Below are 21582 nucleotides of genomic sequence, written 5' to 3' on the forward strand. Positions count from 1 at the left end.
TTGGGTTGAATATTAATTTTTTTCTTAAATTTTTTTAAACATATTTCTTTGATCTGTGTCCAGAATAAAAAGTTCACTGACTGCAGGCATATTTGACACTCGACACCTTAATTTCTTATAAAATTAGATTGACAGTTTATTTTCAATAAAAGTCATTTCTGCTCTGCACATCATTTAAAATACGCAGAACATTTTTCTTTAAACATTTATTAAAATCTTAGATTTATAAGTGCTTGTATTTTGTAATTGTTTATTTTTTTATTAGTGATATAAATTTAAAAGATTATGAATAATGGTTATGAATATAATTTATTAATGTTTACGATTATTTTTTATTGAGGATTATGAATTATGAAGAATTTAAAGCAAATAGGAAAAAAAAGCTTTACTTTAAAGTGGTTATAATCTGGAGAAATTTTAGACAAAAACCCAAATGCTGTAAATAGTAGTGTTTAAAACACATTCAAAAAGAAATAAAATATGCATGAAAGTTTCGAATTTTCAGCGTTCTCAACCAAAAGATTTTTTACGACTGTACTGTTTAAAATCAATGCAAAGAATAGATTTTTTTTAAAAAATTATAAAATGTGTCCGAATTTAGAGTCTTGAAAGTTTTGTAAAAAGTAATCGCTTTTTTATCTGATTTCGCCAATTGAAGTATGCAAACATAGCCAACTGGGTGAAATTTGGCTTCGTTATACTTAATCTGGTAACCCTTTAAAGTATTTTAAGCATTCACAATTTTATTTCTCTCTGTTTGCTAAAAATTTTGAATTGCGTTTGCTTACTTGAGATATTATCGTTACAAAAGAAATCTTTTGAATTTCGACAGCTTGATTTAATTTTTCTGACTGTAAGTACATTTCATTTTAAAGTGCAAATTATTATATTTATTTTAAAATGCAATTCCCCAATATCAATTATATATATATACTGGTATTATTATTATTACAAATTATTATTATCACAAATATATATATTAGTACTAGTAGAAAATATAAGTTTTTCTTTTTTAAGTCTTTTTCAAAGTGAAATTAATCGCATAGTGCTCGCTAGAGTTTAAATTTTAACTCAAAGGTTGAATCTAAAAGGTTTTATTGTCCGAAATACTAAAAAACTAAAAGGGAGAATATGGCTTTATAGTGTCATTTAGTGCAAAAATGTTCATATAAATTTAATTCATATTTTAATTAGATTAGAGTAAAATCAACGTCATTTCATTTTAGTATTCTATAATTTATTAAACAAATTAAAGTATAGTTTTAATAGTTATAAGATTTTTAATTTAGGTCTGTACAAAATAAACTTAATTTTAGCGCAGAAATAAATAAATAAATAAAATCTATATATAATAAATTCTGCTACTCTGCTTTAGCATGTTTGAAAATATTTATTGTGAAAAATGAAAGATGTAATGTTATGAATTTAATTTTTGTTGTATTCATATGATGGAAACGAATTTAAAAGCTGAATTACAGTTTTGAATTTTATACGTTATAAATGGTCATCAGAGAAATATAATATATTATTGGTGAATTTTATTATTTTATTTTTGAATGGAAAAACTAGAATTTTTTCATAACGAGAATCTTTTACGTAATTTATTCAGTTTATTGCAATTGAAATTTTTATTGAAATTTTGCTTCTTTTTTATTGACATTTTTCATAAATTCAGCTAAAGAAATTAAAAAAAAATGTTAAATAAATTATGGATTAAACTATAATTCTTACTGGTTTCAAAAAACCTAATTTTCGAAACCCCTATAACTTTTCCAAGGAACCCCAAGGTTCCGCGAAACACCTTTGGATTAATAAATTGGATAATTTGGATTTGGAACCACTGCTCCAGTTGTTCCACAATCGAATCGAAGACACGTTGAGGTTCAAAAAATTAATTTTTTTCCTTAATACGATTTCTTAGTCGATTAGTCTTTGAGTAATAATATTTTTTTTTTGCGTACTTCCGTAAAAATTCTGAAATAAATAAAAGAGAAACAAAATACATTTGATAACAAAGAAATCGTATCTTCCAACAATATATTTTAATACTTAATTTTCTCTCCTAATGAAAAAGCTAAAGAAAACTCAAATCTGAATTTCAGTGAGCAAACAATTTTAATAGTTTTAGACGAGTTGTTTTATTAAATCCTATCTTAACAAAATTAATTCAAGTAATGAACACGTCTCATAATTTTTTTAATGTTTTTCAAAATAAAAAAAAGGTGATAACAAAATACGTTTCAGTTTGATTTCGGAACAGCTCCAATTTTAAGGAATGAATATTTTATTTAATAACCGATGTTGAATAGCCGACCCAATTCTCAGTTTACGACTATCGATGATAAACTCCGTAGCCATGTAATTTCAAACCCAATCCAGAAGACAAGGAAACTCTTGTATTAAGCATCGGGATGAAACTAACCCGCATTTGCGTTTCACGAAACCACGGAAACTTCTATCGGTTAGCCCGAAGACAATGGAATTATAACGAATGTTATTATTCAATTCTGAATACCACTTACATTAAGATTTTTTAATGAATATACTTATAATTTTCTCGGTTTTTGTTCATTTTACAACATAGGGATAAAATAAAGGATTTGAAGCTTTGATACTCAGAAAAGAATTGTGAAAATCTTGTAAACTATTTGCACTTTCAAATTAGTATTCAAATGTATATGTTTCGAATTTTGTACACAGAAACCAAATATATATTTAGAGTTTCGTTCAGAGAAACCAAATATATGTTTGGAATTTTGTACAGAGAAGAGTTTATTCTAAATTTTAGTTTTCAAATAAGCATGCTAAGTCAGGTAGCTGTTACCATTTCATAGTGAAGATTGCGATTTTACGATTGAATAATAAAAATTACGCTTTTTAAGAAATTCCGTATTAATTTGTGTAAAACTAATTAGTTCTTCCTCTCAACTACTAAGAGTTTAAAATTTTGGTGTCTGCAATTAATTCTATGATAATTTTTTTTCTACCCCTTAATCAGCTCTAGCAAAACAAATAAATAAAAAACAAACGATTTGATAGAAAAAGAGTTTTTTAAGGAAGGAAATCTCATCCTTTTTACTACCAACAAACTATTAAGAAACTAAGATCTTCTCACCGCATGGAAAAGCAAAAGAACGTAAACTCAAACATGAAATGCAGTGGGCAGAAATTTTTAGTGGTTTTAGTGCGGAATGACAAAATAATATGGACTAGTTCGAATTTAAAGAAAATCTTGACCATTGATTCCATGAAATCAAATTTTCTAATGTTGTACCAAAGTTGAAATTTTAGATGTTTTTCTATTGAAGGACTAACATGATCTTGATGGTAACGATCAATAATTTCATCATGAACCATTATATTTTTGATGGTGACTAACATAAGTAACCATCACCCCAATGTAAAAATTCGGACTGATTTATGATGGTCCAACATAAGAATATCAACTTGTTTTGATGGTTTGTTCATGTTGAACTATCAAAAATTTCCATCATAGTTTCTTAGAAATCAAATGTTGGAACGATCATGAACCACCATCATCCCAATGTAGGAATGATTTATGACGGACTAACATAAAAATCAGAATTTTTTTGATGGTATATTACTGCTGAACCATCAAGAATTCCCATTAAACCATAATGAAAATGTATAGTTGGAAACGTATTAACTTTTATCTAAAAATGTTATTTTTTTATATGTAATTAGAAACCCATGTGTATTTTTGTTAATATTATCTAACTATATAGAATTAAATAGTACATACACCTTAAAATTGCGCTAATTTTATCGCTAAATGAATATATTTCTGTCTTATTGTATTTCTGATTACTGATAGATAATTTGGGAAATTGGAACCTCCGAGAGTTTATTTGTGTGTAAATGAAAATAGCTATGAATATTTCTTAAGCATATTAATCTAAGTTATTAAATTACATACAGATACTTTGTCCCCCCTCTTTGAAAGCAAATATTGAGGTGGTGTATAAAAAATAATAGGTATACTTATAATTTATTATATTACTATATTGTGTTATTTTATTGCTTGTATTTTATTGTATTATACCTAATTGAGTTATTTTATTATATTATTCCAGTTAATTTAAGATATTGCACGTTTAAATCACTTTTTATGTGATGCAAAACGACGAGCAATTTTTACAGTGTTTTTGTGAGCAGTTTGCTTTTTCGAGCTTTTGTTAATTTGAAAATTTTTCTTTCTCGGAAAAAACTGGAAAAAAAATGTTTACAAAATATTTTGAATTTTAATTATTGTACTTGTTTGAACAAATGCATTTAATATGAAAACTATGGAGTATTTAAAGATCTAACAAAAAAATGTAACTTGGATTATAGCTTTTAAAAAGTTTCGAAACTTTTAAATTTTTTTGCTAGTTTTTCATACATAATTCCATATTTGTTCTCTAAGAGGAAGGGATGATAAAGTTGTGACAAAGTGCGTAAAAACTTATTTTTTGCAAGATTTATTCAAAAAAGGAGAACCATATTTCATTATTTCCTTGGATATACTGTAGCAAAAATATAACGGAATTAAAATTAACGCCAAATGCAAAATCAGTTGAATTTTAAAGTTTGACAAGTTATTGTAAAATAACTGGATTCTGGTGTTTCTATCATATTTCAGTATCGAAATTCTGGTAATTTCTGCAGAATTCAATTTTTTCCTATTTTAAGATCTTTAGGAAAGATTAAAAATTAATCATTGAAAAAGTTCAGTTTTTTCTTATTTATGTCAACATGGTCCTACAGGATCGTAAAGACACAGTTCCCAGTCGAACACCGAAATCAAGCATCACTGGCTGCGGTGAGTAGCGGGTGGGTGACCACTTTGATCAGCCTGCATAGGGACAGAGGATGCGTGGTATCGGTCCCCGTTAATCTGTTCTACCGAAAAGTGCTTAACTTCCAGCGCAGATGTCGTCGGGCTACCAAAGCAGGAGAGCCATCCCCTCTGCAGAGTATCAAAATTGCGATGACATGTCTTCGGATCATCCTCAGGGATGTTTCCCAGACCGTCGCCAATAGCTCATTGTGCAGCTCTACTGCGACGTAAATAAAGTATCTACCTACGACAACGCGATTTTTCAACGCCCACTATGAGTTGAAGAAAAGCAAAGTTTGTAAAGCGAATTTTCCTCCCTATCCCCTATACGAATGATCTCAATTTTGATTCCCCCCCCCCCATTTCACTGACGAAATGTTAACGCATGTGTAGATTTCGTTTCCACTCGTTATGAAATAATTACTCGCATTATATTATATACTTCATTAATAATATCCGAAGTTTAACCTTTCGCGTGTAATTTAATCGTTAGGCGAAATTTATTTCTTCGGTTTTATTCTCTTTGAATTCTTATGTCGCAATTCGAATTTTTTTGCAATTCGAAATTTGCAAGCCGAATTGCCATCGCGATTAACAAATCACATGGTTTAGGACTTTACATGTTTTCCGAATCTTAAATCATATCATCCGATTTACTCACTGCGAATCGCAATTAAATTTCATTACGAAAGTCGATCAGTCCCCGTGTGTGTGTATATATATATATATATATATATATATATATATATATATATATATATATATATATATATATATATATATATATATATATATATATATATATATATATATATATATATATACAGGGTGTCTCAGTTAAGCGTTTCAGAACTTCTAAGAGGGGTAGGGGGCATCCTGACGACTCGAAATCATATAGCAATGTGGGGTCGGAAATGCTTTCCTGAAGCGGTGACGTACACAGAAGCACCATAAAGAAAAGAGACCGTAAGTGAAAAATCGCTATAATAATACATTGATCGCTATAATAATACATATATATATATAGCACTTTAAACATCAAAGAACATTTTAATCAGTATGATTTTTTTTTTCCTGCAATAGCACACAATTGTAAGCTACAATAAAGAGCGAAAATAAAAGTGCAATATTTTAAAAACTCTTTCAAAAAAAAAATTTTTACGAAAAAAACACAGCAATACACTCCAATAAAGTCTGCGTACACTTAAGAAAAAAATGAAAAATAAGTTTTTAGCGTTATTTTAATATTTTGTTGCGTACCCTTTATTTAAAACAGCTTGCAGAGGTCTAGGCATTGACTGGACTAGTTTCTGTGCCTCATCTGACGTAAATTTCGCCCTTTCTTCCTGCAGTATGCATATTAACTCATTTCGGGAAGTAATATTGTGTTTTCGAATTCGTTTGTCCAATTTTGCCCACAAATGTTCAATCAGGTTAAGGTCTGGTGACTGTGGAGGAGTTGGTCGCGGAGTGCATACCCTCCAACTTATGAGGATTTTGAAAATAATTCTTTCTAGTGGTAGCGAACCAAAGTAGAAATTTTTAAAGCAAATGGATCTCTCATAAAACTTTTATCAGAACTTAAGAATCTAGCCTTATGGCCTGCACTTTTATAAGTAATAGTGGACAAGTTACGCTAAAATTAATTTTTTTTAAATATTAAGACATTAATTTTGCTACCGTCTGAAAAGATTTCTGAAACTACGGAAATTCCGTAGCAGTTGGAGGTTATGGCGGAGTGTGACAGAGAAGATATTCCTTCACAATTTCAGCAGTATGTTTAGGGTCGTTGTCTTTTTGGAAAATAAAGGTATTAGAAAGGTTTAAATTTCGAGCACTTTCTGCTAGATTTTTCTTCAAAATATCCAAATAAACATACCTGTCCATGACTTTATCAATAATATGTAAATTTCCAACTCTATTCGAAGACATACACCCCCATACCATCACTCCACCAGCTCCATATTTAACAGTTGGATTTAAATTTCTCAGATTCAGTTGTGTTCCCGGTTTTCTCCATTGATTTTAAATATTTTAAATTTACTTTCATCTGACCAAATTACACTGTTCCAATAATCTGCCGAGGAGTTCAAATAAGTTTTTGCAAAAGCAATTCTTTTCATTCGATTCGTCTTAGAAATGTATGGCTTAGACCTAGATTTGCGTCCGTGATAATCAGGGAAAATTTCCTTATTGCTTGTTAAAAAAATATCTTTTGTTATACTTGCAGCAGAAAGTTAAGGATTTTGCTTAATTCGTAAAGGAATTTTTCTTTCTTCTCTCTGAGTAAGCTTCGTAGGTCTTCCACATCTTGGTTTTACAGCAAGATTTCCAGTATCAAGGTAGTTCTGAATAACTCTTTGCACACTAGAATGAGGCCTCCCAACTATTTTACCAATATAGCGAAGAGTTTTACCTTCATCTCTCAATTTTATAATTAACTGTCTTGTAGCTAAAGGAATTTCCTTATTAAGTGACATTTTCGTCAAAGAAAATAGCACTAGCATCTTCCCATTAACTCGAAAATAGATTTGAAGCTCAATGACCTTGAAAGTGTAATCCGATTCGCATTCTCAAGTTTGAAGTTTAAAATTAAGATAAGAAATTCCCCGCCCTTTCTGGCTTGTACGCAAACTTTATTGGCCTTGATTTTTGTCCAATTATCTTTTAAAAATTAGTCTGCATAAATTATTGGGCATGAAAATATTTTTGTCAAATAATTTTAAAGTTACTAACTGACGTTAAAGATTTAAAATAATAAAATTTTAAAAAACCGTTTTTTTCGCACTTTAAATTCGAGTTTGATATTACTTTTGTTAATGTACGCAGACTTTTTTGACTAACTGTATATATATATATATACAAATTACATTTCGCGTATGGACATGATTCATATAAAAATTTGTATTAAAGTAGTATTATATAAAGTAGAACGCGATTCACGATTCATTACTTCACATGTGTTTCAAATCTTATTTTCAGCTACTCATATTGATGCGATTGTATTCATGTGGTTTGAAAATCACGCATCCATGATTCAATATTTCGTGGGTTAAAAATAAAACAACGTAATTTCTATTCACATACTTTACAATTGCACATCACGATTTATATTTACTCAATTTAAAATTCAAACATCGTGACTTGTCTTCACCTGATTTCCAGAATCATGATTCGTATTCATGCATTTTTTTAAAAATGCATGAATACGAAAACTGTAAGTTTTGTAAAAACGAAAATAAACGAAAAACTTAAAAACGAAAAAGGTTAAAACGATAAAGGTAAAAACGAAAAATGTAAGTTTTGTATCTCGCTTATTTATAAAGCATTTTTGTATCATTTAGATTTTAGTGTTGATTAGAATAATTAAGGGCCGGGATAGGTTGATTGGTAGGACGTTGGACTCTTGTTCCTGAGAGCGAGATTTCGAACCCAGTGCATTAATTGGTGACCGGTGCAATTTAAATTTGTCAAGGTCACAAAGCTCTCCAAGTTCCCGTAACAAATTAATATCTCTGGGGGCACTGATTGATCGCCCAGATCGAAACTACTATCTGTGGAAGAATGAATGAATATTAGAATGGGTGTGCTTTGCAAAACGGGCTGCGACGTATGTGGCTGATGTATTCTTGACCCCAAATGGCGCCACTGAAAAACAAGAAACATACCCTCTGCCTTCGCTTAATTTCCCAAGCAGACTTGCTGACTTGGCAAGTGGTAATAGAAACAAAAACGATTAATCAAAAATATTCTATGTCATTTTTCTGCTTTTATTTTTATATTTTTATTTAAAAATTAAAGTATTGTCCAAATCTGTGTCAAGAATACAAATCTTTATAAATAATGATTGATATCAATTACTGAAGATACAATCAACTAATTGTTGACCAGATATTATTTGCTTCCTTCCTTTCATCATTTTATAGTGTCAAAAATTTATTATATTAAATGAATGATCTTAATAAATTTTTTAATTTACTTATGTAGTTACATTTTTGATATTTTTAGATATCAGAATGAAAAGATCTCACGATTTGGCCGGGGGCTCAAGTGCTCCCTCTGGATCAGCGTCCTCAGGCCCTTCTGGTTCTGGACAGGAGGGTCAACGTAAAAAAAGGTATGAAGATTAGAAACCTTGTTCGTATCTATCAGTTTTAGGGGTTTAAAAAACCTATTATCTTAGTATCTATGTATAGTATACTAGGTACCTATTACTACAGTATTACAAATAAGTATGACTGGCTTCCAAACACTTTTAAGCCCTTATATATATATATTATAACCGTCGTTGAGCAGCCGACCCAATTTTGGGTTTACGACTACAACTCCGTAGCCTTGTTATTTTGAGCCCAATCCAGAAGACAAGGAAACTTCTGGATCAAGTATTGGGGGAAATTTGGCTTCGTGGGGGACTTTTTGAGGAAACTAACTCGCCGTTGCGTTGCATGGAGAGGAAAATCACGAGAACCTCCCACGATTATCCTGATGACAAAGGGACTCTAATACATGATCCGTTTATCACTGAGGATATTTTACGTCAACACTGTGGTCGGTGCAAGCCAGATGCGAAATTCGTAACCGCCAGCCATTGCTGGGATTCAATCCCGGTTCGTCTCATTGGAAGGCGAACGCTCTATCCACTGTTTTATAATGTTTTTCGATAATAATTTTTTTTTCATTCATAATAATAAGAAAAGGCATGAAGCTAATCGTTCCAAACTTAATAATTACCAGCCTAACTGAAATTTTGTCTTTCCTCTACTTTAAATTTACGAAAACAAACTTAGTATGAATTAAGGAAGTATCCATTAAGGAATAAATAATTGTATTACAATAATTATTGCCATTGTTAGTGTAATAGTTATAATATCAAGTCAATTGGAAGGATGTCTGAAGATTTCAAAATTCCTTTAGTAATGGTTTTGTAGATAAAAAATGAAGGAATCAGTATTAATGAATATGTCAGTATCAGTACTAAATTAAAATGCAGATTTCAAATCACTTCCAAATGATATTCTAAGTGAAAATAGTTTAAGTTAAAACTCAGTTTCAAAAGATGAAACTAGCTCGCCAGAATTAAATATTTGATCGCCAAAGATGCGAGAATAATGTTTAATAAAATTTATACGTCAAAGTGTTATTGCTGTAAGCATTTGTATTTTTATTTGATATTATGCGACTACAATGTTTTTTAAACCTTAAGTGGATGTTTTGTCCTATTTGCAAGCAAAAAGGTAAGCACTTATTAAGCAAAAGCATTCACAAAGTAAAACAAAGTTACTTCTAAGAATTGGTAAAAAAAAAATTTGATTTTGTACAATGTTATTATTTGGCTTTTTTAAATTTTTTACAAAATTATTTTTCATTTACTTATTTACAGTTATAAAATAATCTAATTATAATTTTTTTTTGTGAAACATTCGATTCCTGTAATTTCCACACGAAAAGTTATTTAGTATGCAAAACTTATTTATTATTAATACATTTATACATTACCATATTCAGCCTAATCCCTTTTTTATACCATATTAAACTACGTATTTTTTCTAATGCACAATTTAAAGTTTCACCAGTTTTTATTAGGTAGATGCCGAGAAAAATTAAAATTAATTTAAAAAATTGTTTTAGTGACAGTGAAAAAATATTTAAATGGGACGATTAATATTTAAATGCGATTAACTTACGAGGAAGTTGACTTACGCGCGCAAAGAGAATTTCCTTCATATTTTTTTCGCTAATATTCGATTGCTAATCTTTTTTTTTTAATTATAAAATACGATGTTTCTTTCTTAGTAGTCTAAAAATTTATTCGTAATTTAATGAAGAGATTTGAATAAAACACTTTATTCAAAGAATATTGAGTTTTATAAAAGTATGTTTATGATGGAATGCGATTATTTATCAGTTCTTTTTTATTTTATTTTTTAGCTTGTTTTTTTAAAAGCAACGTTTGCATAAATTTGGAGTAATTTATTTATCAATTTCTTGAATATATATTTTATAATTATTAATAAAATACGTAGTCAACATTTTTAAGCATCTTAAAATTTCTCAACGTCTTATCTATCTTCTTTATCTTAAAATAAATTTGTTAACTACCGGTCTACGATTGTTCTGCGGAGTTATTTTACCAACTATTTAATTAAATTGCAACATTTCTCAAAATCTTATTCTTTAAGCTACCACGTACATTATTTTTCCCTTACTATGCAAATCAATTGTTTTAGTACTTTAATTTATATTTCCCTTTAAAGTAAGATTTCTTTAAACTATTGTCAAGTTTTTATTGAAAGAATAATTGTCAACTAACTGAGAATTAAATCTTGTTAAGAAATTAAAAATATTCTGCTAATCGAAATTGTTTGACTCAGAATAACTGATTATTTACTAAGCATACTATTTTTTTGGAAAAATTGCAATAAAAAGTGAAGATAGTCGTTTTTATTGTTTCGTATTTATTTGAGTAATAAAAAGTAAACGCGTATGGGTGCACAGCAAAAAATATAACATTTTGCTTTGTTTTTTAAATGAACAAAAAATTGCGGTAAATATTATAAAATTTTATCTTGACGTCTATTTGATTCTCGCCCTCTAACTTTTGGAAAGTTGCCCTTTTAAAAAGGATAATATTGAAAAAATTTGTTTAAAAAGTTGTTAATATTATTTATCAACTTTAGCACAATTAAAAAAAATAGCATCTCAAGAAAATGCTCGATATGCCTTATTTCGTCATCGATTCGAAAACCATGCTATTTTCAGAATCATCATCTCTGAAATTGTTCTTTTTCTTACATTAGGATTTTTCTACTTAAATAGCTTATAATAATAGTTTTAACACATGTTTTGAAGAAAATATGAACACAAATCGTGATCTAATATTTCGTAATAAGGAAACAAGAATGTTAATGATTCATTGATAATTGTTTCATTGAACCAGAGTAGTTAATTTTTTTCAAAATAATGTCGATATGATGTAATCGACCTTGCAACTATTTAACTTTTATTCTTTGGATTAAGTGTCATTTCATGCATGTCATTCGACTTAGAAATTTCAAATATAAAAACTACAAGAGTGAGGGCTTTAGTAAATCGACTAAAAAATGCATTTTTCTTTTTTTGCAGATTCTTAAAATACAGTTCTTTTCTTAAAAAATGGCGTTTACATTTTTATTCTATCCAAATTAGAAGTATTTTTAAAAAATTTTTAAAAATAGTAAACAAGGTTTCAAACCGAAACTGCCACGCCCACCCAAACCGAAACTAAACCTTGGATTCTTCTCATTTCCTTGAAAATAAGTTTAGGCCAGCTTTAAACTCAAATAGAATTAAATTTATTATTTTATTTTGTTTGACAACAACAATTATAAAAAGAATTGAGGTGTAATGAGTTTATTGATCGATTGATTGCTTCTTTTTACGAAGTTCAAAATTTTGTTGTTTTCTGAAATTTGCTTCTTCTAACTGCAATTTTTTCAGATTATTTTCGCATTAATTTGAACTTTTTGCATTCATATTTATATTATTTATTAACTATTTAGTTATAAATATGCCGCGAAGCGGTCAACGAGTGTTTAAAAAAGGGAAAGCGTTTGGTATTCATTGCAAAACAGCGTGTTCATCTACAAGCATTGAGTTGAATGAATCGGCGTCAAAAATCAAACTGGATAAACATGCAAATGATTATGATTCATTTCTGAAAAATAAAAATGCAAATGAAATAATTAATTTAAATTTATTATCTAATTGTTTGAATGATTCTGTGTTATGCTCAACTTGCAAAAACAAGAGCATAAAACTTAAGTTTTCTAGGCAAGTTCAAGGACTTGCATCTGAGCATGTCTTTGAATTTTTTAAAATTCTAATAAAAACTTCAAATTGAAAAGTATCTGGTTAAAATGTTAGAAATATTGCATGAAATAATTATAAAAAAATATAAAAAGTAAATAGGTTTTTGTAAAGATGTATCAAAGTAAAGTTATATCTTACTTACATTATTTGAACCGTAACGACTGCCTGTAATGTGTTCATTTAAGACCGGATAATTGAATTTTTTAAAAAAACTAGAAAAGATAGAGTTTTCAAATACCAGATATATATTATTCAAAACACATTCTTGTTGATTATTTTTAAAATCTAATATAAATTGATGTCAGGAGTTAAATATTAATACTTTTTTTACTAAATGTTGTTTTTCTCAAACCCATGATTTTTAGCATAAAATGTACCTTTTCTCAAAAACTACTCATCCTAATGTGATTAAATTTTACACACTGTTTCTCCGTGTATATATAAGCATTTTAACCAAGGGAATTTTGACTATATACATTGACATATATTTTGTGGCTGCATGTGTAGTAAAATTTTCAAACTTTTTATGAAAATCCTGTATGAATGTGGATTTTATTTTTTTTTAAAATAATGAAAGCTCCAAATTGCAAAAGCTCTGTTAAAGTGTGTAGAAGAATGCATATAATGAATAGAAAAAAAAATTATTTAAAAATGTTCAATACTTTTTTAAAAAAGGTACATCAAAATTGGGTAATTTTAACATTATCGAGATAGGATTTCTTCTGCGTGCACCTACCCCCTTAACTAATAATTAAAAAAGGACAAAAGTTATCTCGTGAGATGAGAGCTGAAAAAGTATTGTAAAAAATTGAAAAAAAAAAATTGTTTAATTAGGGGCATTTTTGTGGCGTAACTACCACTATAAATATTAAAAACTCCGAATCACTATTATATAAGACATGTTAACTCGATTCTATCTAGAGGTACCTTTTGATAGATGATAATAATTCCCTTATTTTAAACCTAAATGTTCCTTTTTTCAGTTTTATAAATTATACTTTTTTTTTAATAAACTAATGAAATGAGTGTGTAAATAACAACCATTCTCTTTACTGCAAACCAAGTTTACTTACTACAGTGATTCTCAACCTTTTTTTTTGTGGCGGCACACTTTTAACGATTTCGCAATTTGACGGCACACAATGAAGAAAATTAGTTTAAGTTAATTACTTAATTATAATACACTGTGTTAAATAGTTTATGATAATAATTTTGAATGTGAAATAAAATAATGTGTACTACAAAAGCACGTTTATAAAGGGATTGTTTTTTTCGACTAATTTTTTATTAGTTAATAACAGTTATTTTTTTGATAGTTATTGATTGTTAGCTTGTTTTTAATAGTTATTAACTGCTAGTTTTTTTTACAATAATTTTTATGATTTTGTGATTTCTTGTTAACTATTACTAATTATTAATTGTTATGTCATTTTTTTGTTAGTTATCCTTTGTTAATTTGTTTTTAGAACTATTAATTGCATATATATATATATATATATATATATATATATATATATATATATATATATATATATATATAGTTAAAGGCTTTTTAAGAATTTTCTATTTTTCTTTTTGCAGGAAAGGCTTAGAAACGCCAGAAAAAGTAAGTTTATAATTTTCATTACTTGTTTTTAACAATAGTTGCTGACTTTTAAATAAAACGGTTGTTAAATTATTAAAATTAAAAGCCATACTAAATGAAATAATCATTTTAATATTATTTTATAAAAATAATTTTCCAAGAAATTATGCTACGAGTTTTATGGAATAAATTCTAAAATAAGTGCAAATCTGAAGGCGGTGATTTATTCTAATTTCCTAAGCAACAAAATTTCAATTAATTTTTTCAAAACATTGTCCAGACTAAAAATAAATGATAAAGATGAATAATAATATAAAAATAAGACATTTTGACCCCTAATTTTTAATAAATGTTGAAATAGTTTTTAACACCTTTTTTCAATTTGTGAATGAAATATTAGACAGATTGTATTTTAATAAGTTTCACAAAAGGAACTCTCAAGCAAACTAAATTAAAAAAATAATGAAATCTATTTAATAAATAATGAAATCTAAAATAACGAATTCTATTTTTTCCTTAATGGGACGATTAGCTGTAACATGTTTGATTATTTTCTTCTTGTAACGAATGCATTATTTCTAAATAAGTCAGCTGTTTTACAGATATCTCTAAACTTTTTTTTTAATTGCCAGAATAAAATGAAAAACTTGTACAGTGTTGGGCACCTTCCATATTTGGGAAATAGAATAGTTTAGTCAAAAGTTTTAAGATAATAAAGGGTGTCCCAAAATTAACGCAATGTTTGAATTAAATAGAAAACACTGTTCTAGGCCTTTTGATTGTTATGTTTGCATTGAAATCATAAAGTACATAGGATAGTGTTATTTATGGTAACACATCGGCCTCCACGGCTTTGCTGGCCCATACGCACTCTTTTGTTGAAATTTTTCCTCTCCTTTTGTACAATTGTGGCTGATTTTTGTTGATGCAGTGTTTAATTTCCTCTTGTAATGAATGGGTGGGCTTATTAACCTTTGATTTTAAATAACCCCATAAGAAGTAATCTAATGGAGTTAAATAACACGATTTAAGGGCAAATTCTTATCATCGAAACGAGGGAGTAAGCTACCAGGAACTGTCTCATGCAGTAATTGAATTGTTTCACTGGCTGTATGGCACCGTCTTGAACCCTCCATTTTTACTAACTCTCAGCTGTCAAACTGTTCTTTTTTCAGAGTTGTCAGCAGTTTACTGCATAAAAGAAACCGGCAAATTCAAATTTTGCGTTTATCTTGGGACACTCTTTAGTTTAGTCCAAGAAATGGAGAAAACTCTAAAAAGAACTTCAGAAATAGTAATGAAACAGAAGCTTTTCTAACTCATGATCCATCTAAAACTGAGGATATTTTACACAAGCACTATGGTCGGTGCAATCCGGATGCGGAATTCGCATAGACCAGCCATCGCTGGGATTCGAACCCAGTTCACCTCTGTGAATGACGAACGTACTATCCTCTGAGCCATCACGGCTCAAACTATATATATATAATCTTGCCGTGAAGAATTTTCTGGGCTTTAGAATGGATAAATAAATTAAATATTTTAAAAGTTATTTATCTTTTTTTCGAAAATATCCAATTTGGTGACCACCTATTTGAGAATTATCAAAATCTCTGCCCTATTCTCAGTTTCTTTTTCAAATTTTAAAGAGCCCAAATAATGCAGCATTGGAGTAAGACTCTAAATATTAAAAAAAAATAGACTACTAATGCTCTGCACAAAACTGTGATTTTTCTCCATATTAACGTTTTGAGCCATTGTGAATATAAGCGTAGTCAGCACTAACTGTAGATAGACTAAACTTGACCAAACAGTGATGATTAACAGTTTTAAACTCACGGCAGTTATAAAAATAGCATATTATTAGCAAAAAAGCATAATTTCACATTACGACAGAGCAAATCGAAAAACAGCCTTATCTATGGATAATGTAACAAATGCTAGTTGTACCAGTTTGTTTATTTTTCACTCTTTGATTTTTCTAACAATTTTTTTTTTGTTATTTAAGGGAAACACGTAATCATAATTCTGGGATTCTTTTTAGGTCCGGGAGTATCGAGCAGGTAGAGAACAGTCTCAGGCCATGCGCAACGTCCACGCATGGTATGCTCAAGAGGAACGGAGAAAGGCCCAGCTCTATCAAAAGCGCAAAGATGAGGAGGAACGAAAAAGGAGGAACGAAGAACGCCAGAGAATAATCGAGGAAGCTAGTCTAACAGCCACTAGACTAGCTCATGAGCAGACCATCTTGCTCACAAACCGATTTATAGACCGAATGTCTCAGGGAGCGTCATTCGAAGAAGCGCGAAATCAGCTGGGCAGAGAAATAGACGAGAGGGCTGAGGAACTCAGAAGATCTATTCATGATTCCCTAAACATGTCTTTCCCTCCAGCACAGGCAGATATTGTCTCGTCTCCACATTCTTCTCAACCTGGATCTCCTATTCTCCAGCCTACACCACCAACACAGTCAAAAGTCCAGGATTTAGCACAGTCACCTGATCCAGTACCACTCCGTTCCGCTACACCACCACCACAGGCTCCACAGTCACCAGCTCCTGCACTTCCACAGTCACCAGCTCCCTCACTTCCACAGTCACCAACTCCCGCACTTCCACAGTCACCAACTCCCGCACTTCCACAGTCACCAACTCCCGCACAGCCACAGTCACCTGCTCCAGCTCAGCCACAATCACCTGCTCCAGCTCAGCCACAATCACCTGCTCCAGCTCAGCCACAGCCATCTGCTCCAGCTCAGCCACAGCCATCTGCTCCAGCTCAGCCACAGCCATCTGCTCCAGCTGTACCACATAGAAGAAGACCAGGAAATCCTGGACGACGTAGTACAAGATTGGCCATGTTGACGGAAGCTAGCTCAGCTTTTCTAAAGGTGGGACCCTACACCGACCGTCTGAGGACCAGGCCTCTCATGCCAAGAAAGTACACTGCTTAAATTCCTCCTTCTCATTTTTCAAGTCTCCAGGATTCTTTAAAAATCACTTTTTATAATCTCTCCTCCTCATCTGAAGTTTTAAAGTGGTGGTGGTAAAAATAAGTTCAGTCTCCAGCATCTTTCATCCTGCATCTTTCATCCTGCATTCTTTCAGTGGAAGGAAAATCTTCTCAATGCACTGTGCATCGTTATCGCCAAGAAGTCGGCAACATCATTACCCTACAATGCCTCTAGATTGACAACTGCTGATACCCACAGTATGTGTTTCAAGACATTGAAGAGCATATAAGGAATTCGAATGATCTGTTTCTTTCATGAATTTTTGTACAGTCTTAATCTGTGTTGCTATCTCTGCGTTACCAGTTCAGCGTCTAACAATCTAGTAAGTTATTATTTTGAATTCTAGAAATTCATTTGTCTTATAAAATGTAAACGTTTACATGTGATCTTTGGCATTTAAAAAATTAATAACTAAATTAAAGCTCTTTCCTTTTCATATATATATATATATATATATATATATATATATATATATATATATATATATATATATATATATATATATATATATATATATATATATATATATATATATATATATATATATATATATATATATATATATATATATATATATATATATATATATATATATATATATATATATATATATATATATATATATATATATATATATATATATATATATATATATATATATATATATATATATATATATATATATATATATATATATATATATATATATATATATATATAAAAACTTAGTTCTTATAGTGGTGATACTTTTTCTAACAAAAAGTGTTTATATAAAAATAGTAAAGATTAATTTAAAAGTCATGATACTACAGTGTATTCTATTTCTTAAGACATTAGTATTTTTAAATATATAGCGTTTTTCACTTTTAATTTAGGAAGACACGGAAAATATAGAATTTTCAGGGAAAATATAATTTAAGAACTTTCCAGAAGATTCTGAATTCTCTTGGGAGTATTAACAGTGTGTTACACAAAGGCGTTTCCACTTATTTAGCATTAAAACTGTATCGGACATATTTCTAATCAAGCATATCTCATAAAAACTCATCTAATACTTCTTTTCGTTATCAATGTAAATGTTGAAAAAATTATTTTAATAATTTTGCGCTTTCAATGTTCTATTAAACAAGCATATTGTTTCTTCAGATTAAATTGATATAACACTAAGATTTTTCAAAAGTTTATTCAGAGCTCTTAAAAGCTTATAATGAGCATTGTATATAGAAAGTTAGGTCTTATATTATGAATTTATATTTTGTATTTACGAACTATTTAAGTTTTAAGTAATAGATACTTTTATCAAGAAATTTTATGAACTTAGATTTCAAGGAGCATTTCTGTAACTATGCATGAGTTTATAATGCATATATGTAAATTTTGAAATTATTATTAAAATTCAGTATATAATAATTTAAATAAATAATAAATATAATTTCAGTTTTTAAAGTCATTTTTAAATTTTACTCTTTTTAGTTAGTGGTTATTTGTTTTGTGCAATTTTTATTTCTATACTTTTTGTAATCCTTTTCTAGGGGAACTGAAGAAAAAACATTGTGTGGTTGTTAGTTATTTTGTGTCGAAGTGGAGTAAAACCCTGTTACAACACTTCCAAAAGATGATTGCAAATCTTTATATGGTAATTTAACTTTGCTTCTTTTTTCTCATGTTTTTCATAATTTTCGATGCCACATATCTGGAGAAAGGAATATATTTTATTATCTGTAATATATATTCCTTTCTCCAGAGTAGAAGATATATATTTTTACATAAAATATATAGATTTTTTATATATTCTTAGGTTAACTTCCTGTATCGTTGAAGCTTTTTGTGTCGAAGTAGAGTAAAACCATGTTACAACAATTCGAAAAGATGATTGCAAATCTTTATGAGGTAATTTAATTTTTTTTTCTCATGCTTTTCATAATTTTCGATGCCACATATCTGGAGAAAGGAATATATATTATCTGAAATATATATTCCTTTCTACAGAGTAGAAGATATATATTTTTATATAAAATATATAGATTTTTTATATATTCTTAGGTTAACATCCTGAATCGTTGAAGTTTTTTGTGCCGAAGTAGAGTAAAACCATGTTACAACAATTCCAAAACATGATTGCAAATCTTTATGAGGTAATTTAATTTTGTTTTTTTTTCTCTCATGCTTTTCATAATTTTCTATGCCACATATCTGGAGAAAGGAATATATATTATCTGAAATATATATTCCTTTCTACAGAGTAGAAGATATATATTTTTATATAAAATATACAGATTTTTTATATATTCTTAGGTTAACATCCTGAATCGTTGAAGTTTTTTGTGCCGAAGTAGAGTAAAACCATGTTACAACAATTCCAAAACATGATTGCAAATCTTTATGAGGTAATTTAATTTTGTTTTTTTTCTCTCATGCTTTTCATAATTTTCTATGCCACATATCTGGAGAAAGGAATATATATTATCTGAAATATATATTCCTTTCTACAGAGTAGAAGATATATATTTTTATATAAAATATATAGATTTTTTATATATTCTTAGGTTAACATCCTGAATCGTTGAAGTTTTTTGTGCCGAAGTAGAGTAAAACCATGTTACAACAATTCCAAAACATGATTGCAAATCTTTATGAGGTAATTTAATTTTGTTTTTTTTCTCTCATGCTTTTCATAATTTTCTATGCCACATATCTGGAGAAAGGAATATATATTATCTGAAATATATATTCCTTTCTACAGAGTAGAAGATATATATTTTTATATAAAATATATAGATTTTTTATATATTCTTAGGTTAACATCCTGAATCGTTGAAGTTTTTTGTGCCGAAGTAGAGTAAAACCATGTTACAACAATTCCAAAACATGATTGCAAATCTTTATGAGGTAATTTAATTTTGTTTTTTTTTCTCTCATGCTTTTCATAATTTTCTATGCCACATATCTGGAGAAAGGAATATATATTATTATCTGAAATATATATTCCCTTCTCCAGAGCAGAAGATATAGATTTTTATATAAAATATATAGATTTTTTACATATTCTTTTATATGGACAAGGAGTTTGATCTGCTTTGGAGCCATGTTACGGGGGCTCCGAAAGAGTTCTAAATTTTTTATTCTCGAAAGTATCCATTTCCTCTTTTATTTAAAAAAAATATTGAGCAGCTGTGGCTGAGGTGATAAGAGTGCTCCGAAATTCAGTAACCGACGTCAACTAATATTTTAATTGTAGAGCTGGATCTTCCTACATCTTTATAAATTCTAATTCAAGATGCTTTTTGTGTCATAATTATATTGGAAATGGAAAACTCACCTTGAATTGAAAAACGTTGCACTTAGTTTTTCATATTTGCTCTCAGTAATTCAAAATACATTTTAAAACACAAACTAAACGACAATAATTTTTTTTAAATATAATAGCACAAAAAGGAAAAGGGAACTCGAGTACATTTATCGAGAGCCACTAATAATCTTTCAAAGAGCCGTATGTGGCTGGCGAGCAGCAGGTTGGCCACCCCTGCCATATTACATAAGATTTCACTTTAACTCTTAATTCATTTTCGACCAAAGTTGCGTGAACACAACATTTCAATCAATATTTTTTTATTAATATGGTTATTGACAAGTGAAATGTTTTGAAAATGTATGATTATTCCTTTTAAAATTTATCATGTGTTTTTACAATGGGTTAAAGTTGCAAGTCGGTAAAAAAAGTAAATAAGTGAAAAAATTTCATAAACACAAGCGTTCAGCTAAATGGCTTACTCATTAATTTGGCGAAAGATGACTACACGCAGCATTTTATTTCTTACATAAAATATAATTTTTCATACACAAAATATTTTTTTGTCATATTGAAATATAAGCATATTTCAATAAAAATTATACCACATTTTATCAAATTTCTATGCCAGGCCTGAAATGGGTTAAAATAATTTATTTGAATAATATTTCAATTGATTCCTTAGAAAGGAGAAACCAAATGTTTTACTGATATTTTTTTTCAGTATTCAGTATTTCATACAAAAATGCCTAATTAAATCCTTTTTGAATGTGTTTTCTTTGATATCGATTTGCCGCTTCTGGTGCATTACTTTTACACACTTTCAATTTAATTTGACACATTGCATTATCTGGAATGTTTTTCTTTTTTATCTTATTTAACTCTGTGTTTCATTTTCTCATCTTGGCATTCAATTTTAATCTTAATAAAATATTCTTTTTTTAGAACAAAAGTATACTGGATGCAACTCAAATCAAGACTGTTTCCATAATCCAGTCTTACCGTGA

The 21582-nt window shown here is 29.1% G+C and overlaps 2 protein-coding genes across 5 annotated transcripts in view; one reads left to right on the forward strand and one right to left on the reverse strand.

Moving 5' to 3' along the window:
* Positions 1–21582, reverse strand: part of LOC147816861 (inositol 1,4,5-trisphosphate receptor-like) — a 310281-nt gene that overhangs the window by 54710 nt on the left and 233989 nt on the right. The gene's annotated exons all lie outside the window — the stretch shown is intronic.
* Positions 633–20175, forward strand: LOC147816862 (uncharacterized). Of its 2 annotated transcripts, XM_087152004.1 has the most exons (10): positions 633–853; positions 8849–8957; positions 14270–14294; positions 16318–17608; positions 18819–18922; positions 19085–19176; positions 19330–19421; positions 19582–19673; positions 19833–19924; positions 20084–20175. In XM_087152004.1, the coding sequence occupies exons 2-4, from the start codon at positions 8857–8859 to the stop codon at positions 17224–17226; spliced, it is 1035 nt and encodes a 344-aa protein (XP_087008130.1). In that variant the 5' UTR covers positions 633–853; positions 8849–8856; the 3' UTR covers positions 17227–17608; positions 18819–18922; positions 19085–19176; positions 19330–19421; positions 19582–19673; positions 19833–19924; positions 20084–20175. The 2 variants fall into 2 exon arrangements, with proteins under 2 accessions (XP_087008130.1, XP_087008132.1); XM_087152006.1 differs by lacking the exon at positions 18819–18922.

The sequence above is a fragment of the Parasteatoda tepidariorum genome, chromosome 1 (genome assembly GCF_982258835.1).
Source record: "Parasteatoda tepidariorum strain Cologne lab strain chromosome 1, Ptep-v5.0, whole genome shotgun sequence".
Classification (NCBI taxonomy): Eukaryota; Metazoa; Arthropoda; class Arachnida; order Araneae; family Theridiidae; genus Parasteatoda; species Parasteatoda tepidariorum.

Coding starts and splice junctions, on each gene's coding strand:
- LOC147816862 (XM_087152004.1), top strand. CDS start 8,857: ATGAAAAGATCTCACGATTTGGCCGGGGGCTCAAGTGCTCCCTCTGGA. Junction 8,958..14,269: donor GAGGGTCAACGTAAAAAAAG/GTATGAAGATTA, acceptor TTCTTTTTGCAG/GAAAGGCTTAGAAACGCCAG. Junction 14,295..16,317: donor GCTTAGAAACGCCAGAAAAA/GTAAGTTTATAA, acceptor GATTCTTTTTAG/GTCCGGGAGTATCGAGCAGG.